At 36.5% G+C, this 13,053-nt stretch overlaps 1 protein-coding gene across 2 annotated transcripts in view; it reads left to right on the forward strand.

Moving 5' to 3' along the window:
• Positions 1–13,053, forward strand: part of LOC122813124 (phosphofurin acidic cluster sorting protein 1-like) — a 3,500,289-nt gene that overhangs the window by 3,460,552 nt on the left and 26,684 nt on the right. For both annotated transcript variants that reach the window (XM_044085266.1, XM_044085275.1), the window contains one exon: positions 2,034–2,147. In XM_044085266.1, coding sequence (XP_043941201.1) covers positions 2,034–2,147 — 114 coding nt within the window. The remainder of the gene's footprint in view (positions 1–2,033; positions 2,148–13,053) is intronic.

The raw sequence follows: 13,053 nt of genomic DNA on the forward strand, positions 1-13,053 counted from the left end.
TCTGTTGGCTTTTATTATTTGGACTTTGTGCTTATTTGGACACAGGTACCTGGTTGTTGGCAGTATTTCCTGTTCTTGTTTGGCTAATTTAAAAGATGGTTAAAACAAGGCTTCTTCCTCCCTCTGAAAGTCAAAGTCCAATTTCAACCTAACTCATATGAACTTCTTAGTTCTGGTGATAACTATTTCTCCTTTACACAACCACAATTCAAAACAACAGGAGAAAGAACAGATTGGGACCTGCATCCTGGAATCCCTTAGCTACCAAAATCAAAAAACAAGAAACTTAAAAACTTTAAAGACCATCTTAGAAAGCACCTCACTGCAAAACACTGTTGTTATTGCCATGTTCAAATATTTCTAACTGCTGATTTGTATTAATATTTTTACAGTCAGTGCTACTGTATTTTGTATTATTTTATATTTGTACTCCTGTACATTGAATTTTAAATATTGTGTGCACATACTCAATATATTTATGGATGTACTCAAAAACAATTGTTGTCTACACGGTTTCCAAATGTTTGTCAGCATATTTTAGTATTTGTTTTAACTACATATATAACAGCTCTGCAGTTTGACTATCCTATGTGTATTACTGAAAAGCTATGTACTATTGCAAGTATATTATTGTAAATTGAAAAGGTTTGCTGAGAGGTAGAGAGAGGAAGGGAGAGAACTATTGAAAGAGATTGCATCCCAGCTGTATGGGACTATATTGAAGGTACTAGGGAACTGTTTGGGGGAAGAACATTTATCATTATGTTTTTGTATAAACTAAGACTGGTGATACTACAGCCTTTAATATTTTAATCTATATACAAAACACACACAACATACACACCACACTCGGTGTGTGTGTGTGTGTGTGTGTGTGTGTGTGCTGTTCCCTGGAAAGTTGTAAAACTGTTCTGTTCACTTGATGAAAACTGAATGCTCTTCCTATAAAGATGCAGAGATGGTTTAGGAAGAAGTGTAAGTATAGCCCTCTACCACAGCAAATACTAGACCTTAGTCCACACTCACTCCCTGCTATCCTAACACATATATCCCTGTTATCCTTTTCCTAGTATATCCTTCTAGTTCAGGCTCACCCTAGAACGTACTAATCACTGATTTTTTTCTACTGTATCATTATCTCACAGGTTGCTGTACGATATACACCCAGAAATACACTTAGAATCTCCCAAAGCCTACATTGGCACTATACCAAATACTTATTCCTGTACTAATATCTATTTGCAATACCCACCTATTTGTAATGTAAATTCTTATGTAACAGCTATATCCATTTTAATGTTCTCTCCTCAATTTTTACGCATATTGTTTTTAATCATATTGCTTTATTTCAACAGAGCTAGTAATGCATAATACTGTTTGTAAGTCTACTGTTTGTATCTTAATGAAGCTTTTCTTCCCAGGCCTCAACTGAAAATGGGCTTCTTGCCCAGTCGGACTCTCCTGGTAAACATATGTAAAATAAAAAATAAATAAATAAATATTAGTTTTTAAATTGTATGGTTTGCCACTATTGACACACAACTTGTCTTCATTTATGCAGCATGTGATGTCACCAGAAACCCTGCCGGATACATTTTTATCTTGATCTTCTAAGTAGTGTTGAGAAGTTAATTGGAATTTACTACCCAAAAGAACTTAAGTCAAATACTGATAAGATTAATTAGTATAGTAAAAGTTTCTCTTACTAAAGCATGTAACAATGTCAGTAGCAAACTCCTTTGAAGCCCATATCTAGTAGCTTAAATATAAAAACTCTTCAATCATTCCTTCTCTTTGCCTTGTGCCTCCCTTTCTGAAAAAAAAAATATGCGAGGTACATAAATGTTTTATCTTCTTGAATAATTATATCCATGTAATAGTATAAGTGCAATCTGTGCTAAATTTTAACTGTGAAGATGTTAGGGCCAGTGTATACAAATAGCTCAGACTGTAGAACACTTTCATAATATACTGTCTTGTCGTCCTCAAAATCTAGAGTCTTAACTATTCTGTTTAATTTTTCTTATTATTAGTGATGTTTTTGAGCAAGAAACCAAAGGAGAAGGAATTTGATTCCAAGAGTCAAGTGATTGATGGCATCAGCAGGTTAATCTGTACAGCTAAACACCAGCAAACAATGTTAAAAGGTAAGTCAATAGTCCATATACAAAAAATGCTTACTTGAAACTTGAGGTACGATTTAATGAATGTATACAGTTTAATGCTGAAATTAAAAGGTGTGAGTGTAAGGAAGTTTTATTCTAACTCTTGCAACAAAGGATCACATTTATAGATGTGGAACTGAACACTCCAAAATGTGGTCTTCTTTGGATTCTGGAAGTCATGGTGTTAGCCAAGAGGGGAAGTGTGCAGCACAGGGCACAGTCTCAAAATCTGATGAACATTCTGGGCTTGATGGTTGCTTGCAGTCTTCCTGATGCCATTTGCATACCCAAGGATCTGGCTGTTGCATTGGATTGTACGGTGTCAGACTCAGTGACTTCAAATCCACCATGGACTCATGGACCATGATTGCCAGGCTGCTGAGTGGTAGATGATCCCCAACATTTCCACCAGTCTTCTGGAGAGCTTACACTTTCTGTAGCAAAGCCCTTCACAGAGTCTGATGATGAATACTTCATATCATGGCTGGGGAAAGATTTTGGCTGTCACATGGTAGAAGGCATGTATTCCTCTGCTGAATGGGTGGGGGGGGGGGTCTCAACATCACCAAACTAAAGTTAGGTTAAGTGCAGTGTTCCTGGCTCTGAAGGAATTTAAGATACAGCTGCTTCCAATGCCTTTAGTTATCCATTCAGACGAATAGTCCATCCTGTAGTATCTAAACAAACAGTGAGGCACAAGGTATTATCCCCTTTGTAGAAGAGATCTGTATCTGGCAATGGGCCATAGACATGGTCATCACTATTTCAGCAGTTCATATGCCCAGGGAAGTGAATGAGATGGCAGCCTCCTTAAGCCACCATTTCTCCAGTCCTTCCCTGAATTTACAGGTTTGGAGACCATGCCTCTTAAGGATCTATCAGAAATGGGACACTGATGAGATCAACCTGTTTACCACTTAGGAAAAACAGTACTTCCCTATTTCTGCTCAGTAAAGCAGGGTAAGTTTGCAGTCTTCTTGGCCTTGAAAAGATTGGAGACAAGTTGCTTAACAAGCCTTTCCTCATCCTTTTGGACATCCGGTCCATTGTGCTATCTAAACAAGCAGTGAAGTACAGTATCATATCTCCTTTGTAGGAGGGCAATGCTTAGCTGACAGTGTCATTGACAGGAACACTGCTTTCTCAGCAGTTCGCTTGCCCAGGAAAGTGTATTAGCTTGCAGACTCTGTAAGACAGCCCTCCAGACCTTTCCTGGATGTAGATTTAGAGGCCATGCTTGTCCAAGATTTTCCAGAACTGGGTCACTTTGGAAATCAGCTTGTTCACCACTTGGGAAAATAGTACTTTCCTTTTTCTACTCAGTATAACTGAGCAAGAGGAAGGTAGCAGCAGATGCATTATTTCTGTCTCTCCTGTTGCACAGGAGATTACTTTAGTCATTCCTACATTTCATGCTGAGTCCTTGTAAGTTCAGAAAAGAAGTATCAGAACTCATACTTGTCACCCCTTAGGTCCAGAAAGTGGGGCATCCTGGAGATTGATATTTTCATCATTCAGGAATCATAGTGCTTCCCCTTTTTTGCTTGTCATAGTGGGACAAGGAAATGTAACAGTGAAAACATTCTGTCTTCTGTATCACAGGTGATTCCTATATGCATTCTTATCTTTACTGATGATGCCTTTTTTTTTTTCTCAGAGTCCGGAAAAGAAATAACAAAACTCATTCTTGGTGTTCCTTGGTAGTTATGAATACAATTGTTCAGGTTCTGTGGTCCCTATGGATACAGGAAACTCCCCTGTATGGATTGACAACACTGTATCATGGCCTGAGTCTGAGTCATAATGTAAACCCCTTAACACCATTAGATTTCCATTAGATTTGCTAGCTTGGGTCTTAGAGATTTTTTTTTTGCAGTCATTATTTTTTTTACTCATCTCAGTTCCATTGTACACTCCTTCATGCTTGGTATAAAATCACTTCTAAAGTTTACCATTTTCCTTGGTGACATTTGCTTTTTTTCCAGTTAGAGAAAGCAACTCTTGTTTTTTAAATCTTCATTAATTCTATCACTTGTTATATTGTGGGCTCATTTTCTGTTTTACAGTTTTTTGTTCTTGCTTTTTTAGCTACAGTAGAGATAAAAAAACTCTTGCCTGCATTTACTACTGCTAGAATTGTCCTATATTTATTTAACATTTCTTTACCGGGAGAGTCCATCTTGGAATGCAGCCAATTTTCAGCAGCGGCCCGGAGAGAAATGCTTAAGATGCATGTCTTTGTAATGTGGGAGGAAACTGGAGCACCTAGAGAAAACCCACATGAACACAGGGAGGACATGCAGACTCTGCATAGAAGGCACTCCAGGCGAGAATCAAACTGGAGGACCTCTTGCTATGAGGCGACAATGCTAGCGCTGCACCACTGCGCCATGCAGATATAGCCCAGGTCCCTATTACGAGAGCGAAAGTCTGTTTAAGCGAATCCGTGAATGTTGACACGTATTGCACGAACTGGCATTACAGAAAACGAAACCGCAAATTTGGAAATGGTTGGCCCGTCTGTAGTATAGCTCCATAAGGTAAGTGTGCGATAGTTACGGACCTTAGGGTTAGGGTGCGGGTTAAAGTAAGTGCATAGATAGGTAGTGCATGTAAGATTTAGTGTAGGATTTTGTTAAATGTATGTATGTGGATTATTTATTTTGTTTGTGTATATTTTCGTAGGGGAAGTGTGCGGTAGTTACAGACCTTAGGGTTAGGGAGGGGTTAAGGATAGTGCATAGATAGTTGTGTATGTGGGGTTTAGTGTATGGTTAGAAGTAGGGTTTTGGTGCTTTAATTTAGGGTTAGAAGTAGGATTTGATTAGTGTATGTATGTAGTTTATTTTGTTTGGGTAGGTAGTATGTAGCGGGTGGTGGGGTTGGCCGACTATGACAGTTCGAGATTTAAAATTTCACAGTTTAGTGCGTTCGGTATTGTCGGTGTTTAGGTATTTGCTCAAAAGGACTTTCGCTCTGGTAATATAGACCAGTGTAGCTCAAGAGGAAATCAGCCTCGAACTTCCAACATAGCTGCACACTAATCAACAACTTAATTTCAGCTCTCTCAGTGTGAAAAAAGAAACTGTGAAGTAGGAGCCAGTGATATTGTCACCTTGAGTAAAATTCAGTTACTGGTTAGTAAATGCTCTGCCTGGATACCAGCAAAGAAGAAATTTGAAAGAAAATCAACAAGAAAATGTGAAGAGAAAGTACTGACTGAGAAGAATTGTGCAACTGCTTAGTAAAAGCAGTTGAAGCTTCAGATATGGTAGAAGAGATGACTTCCAGTAATTTAGAGGAAAAACAAATCAAATGTACTCGGGGTGATTAAAATAAATGAAATATTGAAATAGTGTAGCACCTCAAATAACAAAAGGCTGGACAAAAAGAATAAGCTTTAACTAGCTATTCAGATAAATTGATAAAACTGCAAAAATCACAGATTGAAATGAGGAAAAGGCTGACTGACTATGAGACTTCTCAAGAAGAGCTGCTTCAAAAAATGCTTGTGTTAGAAGACAGAGCTTGCAGAGAAAACCTGAGATTTTCTGTTGTACCAGAGAAACTGGAATGAACAGACTGTATTCATTTTATGAAAGCACAGATAAGCAACCAGACAGCAAGATTTGTTAATTGAAAGGGCACATCATTTGTATGCTCCAAATTGGGCCATGAGAAAGCAGTCAAGACCTGTATTAGTAAAGATGTAATCATACCAGCAGAGAGATTTGATCCTGGCAGAACTGTGGTAGAAACATATTCAAAATTGAAAATGGCAGTGTTTCTGGAAAATTATTATTCATTGGACACCAGGCAGAACAGAGGCAAATTTATCCCAGCAATCGGGGAATGTTGAGAGGCAGGTGTAAGATTCAAGCTGCTGTATCCAGCTATCTTCGCAATATTTTTCCTGAAAGATTAAAGACATATGTGATACAAAACAGGCTAAGGAGGAAATAAAAAAAAGGTTTATCCAACAAAAAGTAAGCCAGCAAACAGACGGGGACTCTGCTTTTCAGTCTTTTGACAATAAAGCTCATAGAGAGATTTTGCCAGGAAATCCTTTTCCGGTGTTCCAAAGGAAAATACTTGAGAGACAGAAAAAAGAACAAGAGCTGACTAGAAGAATCAGGAATACCTTGGACCTGAGCCATAGTCTGATGTTGAGAGAGATGAAAAGGAAGAAGACCAGCAACACTGAAATTAGTGAGTAATGGGAGACTATAAATCATCAGACACATTTGTAAAATATGGCTTTGCAAGAAAAAGTGGCTGAGAAAGACTAGACCTTTGATGACTTTGTTAAACTTGTGGGAGGACTGTAAAGCATGTACCATGCTTTGTCATTAATATTTAGAAGAACACTAATAAGGGAAAAACTTAGGTAAAACAGTTTTTGTTCTTATCATGATCTGTATAAAAATATGATAGAAAATTTTTGTTATGTAGAGCAAAGCAGCTTTGTGTAGTGTGTAGTCAGGGGTGTTTAAATGTCGAGGGCAGTCTCTTCAGTGACTGTTGTGTATGTTAAAGATATTAAAGTAAACTACTACTTTTTATTTGTAAGAAATGTAGGTGTTATAACAAGAGAAGAAGGGCTGGACAAAAGCAAGTTTAATGTTAATATGATGTGATTTTGTTGCTGGAATAAGAGTGGAGTGTAAAAGTGTACTGATCCTGTTATATGTAGAATTAATATATTTTCTTTTATTTTTACAAGGGTGTATGTCTACATTAATACCCATGGCTTAAACTATAAACAAGTGTTTTTGTAAGTAGGCTTGAAAAATAAGACAAAATAGTGAATCATATAAAAATGCGAAGCTTCGTACATCTACAAATGTTAGTTTATTCATTTTGTTTTCCCCATTAGTTCATTTGAAGTAAGTAGGCCTGCTGCTAAGTAAGCTGTACATTCTCTTTTGAGTGAAATTTACAAAGATTCATTGCTGACTACTATTACATTGAGATGAGCTGTCTGCAGGTGCAAGCAATTAATTGTGAGATGTAGAACACTCTGCTAAGAGAAATGACAGTCGCAAGTAGTTCAGTGAAAAATAAAGTTTATAATTATGGGAAGTAAATACAAGATAGCAGCCTTAATATGTTAATGCATTTAATATAACAGTGTTCAGTTTTAGTTTTATTTAAAGATAGCCAGTGCACTTTTTCTTAGGACTAAAAGTTAATATTTTTTGAAAGCATACAAGCTGTTTTTCATATCTAGGAAAGGAATGGAGATAAAAAAAGAACAGACAGCAGTCCGTGTAAGTGGGAACAGACTATAACATGGACTTTAGCATAGATAACTTTAATTTTAAATTAGGTAATGTCTACAGGTGCAACTGTCTATATGGAGCAATTGCTCCTATGTAGATGGTTAAACTTCATATTTTGAAGAAGTATATAGTTTTGTGCATTTGCTCTAACTTAAAAGGGGATGAGGGTGTTTTGTAAGTTTATTTAGTTTTTGTTTGAGGGTGTTCATTAAAACAAAAAGTCTTGAAAAAATGTGACATAGCTTCAAATTTAAAAGAGAATAAACAATTGTGTAAAAATCAGTCTTCCAAACATTAGTGTGTGTGCATGTAATTTGAAAGTTGGTAATACACATTAAAAAAAACTGACATGTATAATAGACAGGAACAACATCCATTTATCATAATGGCTGCAATATACATATTATCGTGGAACATAAATGGCCTAGACAAAAAGAACGGAATATTAAATTATATTAAGAAATGCAGAGTTGAACTAGCAATGCTGCAGAGACACATCTGAAAAAAATGAGCACGTGTGTTTGACAAAGAAAGGATTTCAGGATGGATATTTAGCAAAATATCAGGGACAGTGGAAAGTGGGAGTAATTATAGTAATTGCTAGAGGGTCTTCATTAGTGATAGAAGAGGGGAAAATACAATAGTATATTTGTGGTAGTAAGGGGCTATTGGCAAGAGAAGAAGATTATGTTGGCATGTATTTATAGTCTACCAAAAGCTGCTGCTGATGGAGGTTAAGAAAATTTAGGGAGAAATAATCAGGTTTGAGCAGGGAATATTACTTTCAGGTGGAAGATGGAACTTGATTTGCAATAGTGAAAATGTATCAGTGGGACCTAGAAAGGAAAATATAGCAAAAGAGGGTTAAATTCCGAAGAAATTTATGAAACTGTCTGGTATGGAAGATGTAAATTTAGTAGTAGGAAGTTGCACCAAATTTACATATTATTCCCCATGGTACAATAACTGGGCTAAACTAGACAGGAATTATATTTCACAGGATCATACATGGATAAAAATGAAGATAAAAATGCTGGGTAATTAAAAAGAGAGAGAAAGAGACACTTTCTGATCTACTTGCTTAAAAGAGAGAAGCTTAAGGAATGGATAGTGGAAATTATTATACAGTATGGAAGATACATTAGGGAAGATAGAAATATCTTCAGAAGCTATAGCTAGTGAATGGGGTAACATGAAAATGGAGCTTAAAATAGAGTAATAATGAAAACAAGAATGATATATGGTTAAGAAGTAATAAGAATTACTTACAGTGGCTACAAAGAGTAAATTACTGCAGAAAAAGAGAAATCTCACAGAACAAGAAGAGGCACAAAAGTAGAGTGCTAAAGAGAAAAAAGGGAGCATCTCAATAACATACATGCATGAGGTTAGAAAGATTGCTGTTAAGCAGCTATGTTTTGATAACTCCAGAGCTCAAAAACATTTAGCACAGTGACTTAGGCAATAGAAAGTAGAAATGGTTGTTGCCAAACTTAGAGAGCCTATAACAAAAAAAATAAATAAATAATAATAATCAGAGATTTTGTAGCAGTATTACAGATATTTTAGAAATTTAGTGAAACTGTATAAAGCAGACATGTAGAAATAAAGAAAGAGCAGATATAGAAATATTTATGGAAGACTTACATTATGCCAAAGTTAGAGTGAGATAATGCTCAACAAGTAACAGTTAAGATAGGAAAAGATGAGATAAAAACAGTAATGTAATCTATTTTTCATTCATGTCTCAACTCAAGGAACATATAGTATTCTTGTAGAAGTTTAGAGGGAAGAAAGTGCTAAAGATCTGGAAGATTTTATTTAAAAAAAAAACAAGTAATCTCTGTAGTAACCCCGAAGTCTCAAACAACCCACTAAACAAGTATAGTGGGTCCAAAAACAAAACAGTGTAAGAAACGTATCTGTGTGGAATATTTTCAGTCCATATATCTCTATTTAAAAACTGTATATTACTCAGATCAGACAGTAGTAGTAGAAGTAGCGAACTTAAACTCATCCTAAGTCAAAAAATAATAAAAAATATATAATTTGAAATATTGTACAGAATTATTAAGTATTCAAAAGTAATCCAAACAAGGCAGGCAGTCTGTTTCCAGTTGAAAATCCTTTATTAAGTACACAGACAAGCGATCCAAGTAAAACAAAAATAACAGAGTAATAGTTTCCTCACAAGCTTTCTAAATATATATATATATTTTTTATCAGGCAAGGGAGTGGTTTATTGTGCTGTAAAACAAAGTGTTATTGGTTGTTGTTGTTGTTTGTCTTTTGGATTTTTCCCGGTAAGGGGTCGCCACAGCAGAACTCCGGTCCACTAATGATTGGCAGTAAATTTTTATGAAACGCCAAGGTGCCAGCTCGACGCCCAATCTTCAATGAAGGCACGCCCATTTACGCATGCATGTCTTTTGAACGCTACCCAACTGCGGGGAGGACATGCAGACTCCCCACAGAAGGCACTCCCAAGCCAAGCCGAGAATTGAACGGGAGAACCTCTTGCTGTGAGGCAACAATGCTACCGCTGTACCACCACGGAACAAATTCACATCCCTTCCCCATCAGTGTGACATTCGAGCTGGCCCTACCCTGCTTAGTAGCTGTCATAATAATATAACCCTTATGTACTTTAAATAAAACTTATAATGATGTGGTACCTGTTATTTAACCAGATTATTAAGTAGATGGTGTTGCTGCGGTAGCATTGTCACCTCACAGTAAGACGTTGTCCTGTTCGATTCTCAGCTAGAGCATCTTCTGTGTGGAGACATGAGTGAATGGGCGTACCTTCGTTGAAGGTTGTGCATCAGGGCCGGCAACTCGGCACATAAAAATCTACTGCCAATCATTAGCGGACCGGAGTTCCACTGTGGCGACCCCTAACTGGGAAAAGCCGAAAGACACAACATTGTAGATTATCAAGTCTGTGATTTTATCCAGGACAATATACTATATGGCTGGAAATATGTCAACCTTAGTCCATTTGGCAATCCAAAAATATATTTAATAAATAAATAAATAATAAATAATAAAAAAATATTTAGAGAATGATTTCACTCAACCTCCCCAGTAGGAGAATGTTAAGAAATTCCACAGAGAATAACAAATGCAAAAATAGCTGCATCCTGACATACACATTGGATTATCACAGTATCAAAAATGTTATTGAAGAAAACTGGGCCATTGTCACAGGAAACCCTTTTCTGATTAACATCTTAGGTGAAGCCCCATCCTTTGTTTATAGGAAGGCTGGGAACATTAGAAGTTTTGTTGAATTTAAACCTAGACCATATGAGAGAAACACTAAAAGATGTGAAGCTAATTGTACATTTTATATATTTATACAGCAAGGTGATAGTTTTTATTGCCCTTATTTAAAGAAAATCATTAAGACCAATGCAGGGGGTGACTGTAACACTGCAAAAGTAATTTACAGAGCACAGTGCAATGAATGTGATGCATTCTATGTGGGCAAGACTTTAAATTAACCTAAGCATAGGATTTCATGTCATCTGTCAGAAATCTGCTCTGGATGTAAAAAATAATGCACTAGCCAAACACCTTTCTCTTCATAAAAGACACACAGGTTTTAAGTTTATTGACCTACTGAAGCAGGTTTAAATTCTTTATTCTGGTGTTTGATCTGTGAAAGATACAAGAGATCCTGGACTTCTAGGTCTTTGATTGCTGAGGAGGCAAAGCATGGACCACCTCTGAAAAGCCTGTAAGACACAGAAAAGAAGGACAGTGCTTCTATTATTATCTGGAAATATAGGGATGTTAAGCTGTGATCCCCTTTGTTAGGAACCTGTTGGGTATTTCCATCTGTTTAGTATGTTAGGTGAAGTACATCCCAAAGGGGACATTGTATTCTAGAATTAGTCTGATCAGAGCTGAATGCACTGGGACAATAACATCTTTAGATCTGGATGATATTCCTTTGGTGATAAGCTACGCCAAGTATAGGGATTTTCTGACAACCGTTGCTACATGGGGATAAAAGAAGACGGAATTAAAAACACAGGTTCCCAGATCTCTAACCTTCATTTTGAAATGGGGCATTGTCAATGCTAAATGCTGGGGTGATGGTTTTCCTGTCAAATGCTACAATGTTGCATTTTTAGCATTTAATTTAAGCCCATTTTCAATACACCAGGCATTTATAAGTGTAAGTTCCTTCTGGCAGAAATGATTCTTTTGAGCTGGGACACAGGATCTGAATTAGCTAGACATAGCAAGGCCCTACTAAGATTAATTCTGTTGACTGCCAAAAATCAATTAGTAAAAAATGGAAATCAAAGAAGGAGAATCAGAGAAGGATGTGACAGTGACTCCCAGTTTGCAATCATCTGCAAAAATTTGGTTAGCCGTGGATCTTATACTTAAGGCTACAAGTTAGACAAGCTCGAATGAGACTTTAAAACAAGGTCCCAACTGCATGAATTGTTATAGTAGCTCTAGTGAATGTAAAAGATCCCACAGAACTTGTCAAAAAAGAGTAAGGACTTTATTTATATACATATATTTTTTTCACACATTTCACAGAAATAATGTTTAAACAAAAACATATTTTCCATTTCTTTTCAAATCAGTTTAATCACCCATCCTTTTCCCACAACCATTTTTAATAACACAAAGAGTCTTATCCATAAAATAATAATCAATTTATCCAGTATCTGTAAATTTCTTCTTTGCTTTCTGATCCATAATACTCATATACTGTCTTATTCATATTTAAGTTTAATAGTATTTCTGGGTTCATATTAAAACACCAAACGCTGAAAACAGCGGACGGTGTTTCATCTACACATATTCAGCGAATGCTGAAAATGTCGAAACCACAGAACAGCAATTTCTTTCCTAGGGAAAGAAATTGCGTTCCAACTCCCCCCCCCCCCAAAAAAAAAAAACAAACACTTCCAAACACATACCCTAACCCCAATTATACCCCCCCAAAAAAACAGTAAGCAACTAAATACACAGATGCACGTAACCCAACCATACATCTAACGAAAAAAAAAAAACAGTAAACATTTTAAAACATATGCACTTACCTTAACCCGCACCCTAACCCTAAGGTCAGTAACTCTCGCACATTTACATAAGCAGTTCCAAACACATACACACTTACCTTAACCCTCATCCTACCCTCCCAAAACAAAAGTAAACAGCTGAAAACACATACTCATGTAACTCAACCATGCATCTAACGCAAAATAAAAAACAGTAAACACTTTCATACATATGCACTTACCTTAACCCGCACCCTAACCCTAAGGTCAGTAACTGTTGCACAATTATGTTCGGGAGCTATACTGGACAATGGACCACACTACACTTCAGAACAGGCAAAGCAACAAAGTGGTTCCCATGGAAAGAATTTGCTGAACAGCCGCTTTGCTGTTTTGCCTGTTCGCCGTACATGTATCGATGAAAATGCATTCGATAAAATGGGTTTTCATCATTCTAATATGAACCCGTATTTCTTTACCAAATGTTCTTTTGCATATATTTCACATTCAAGTCCTTACACATATCAAAGATGTTGTAATGTTTATTCTGGTTTACTTTGAAAATTACAAGTACAG

Source organism: Protopterus annectens, chromosome 1.part1 (genome assembly GCF_019279795.1).
Source record: "Protopterus annectens isolate FY-2018-M chromosome 1.part1, PAN1.0, whole genome shotgun sequence".
Lineage (NCBI taxonomy): Eukaryota > Metazoa > Chordata > Ceratodontiformes > Protopteridae > Protopterus > Protopterus annectens.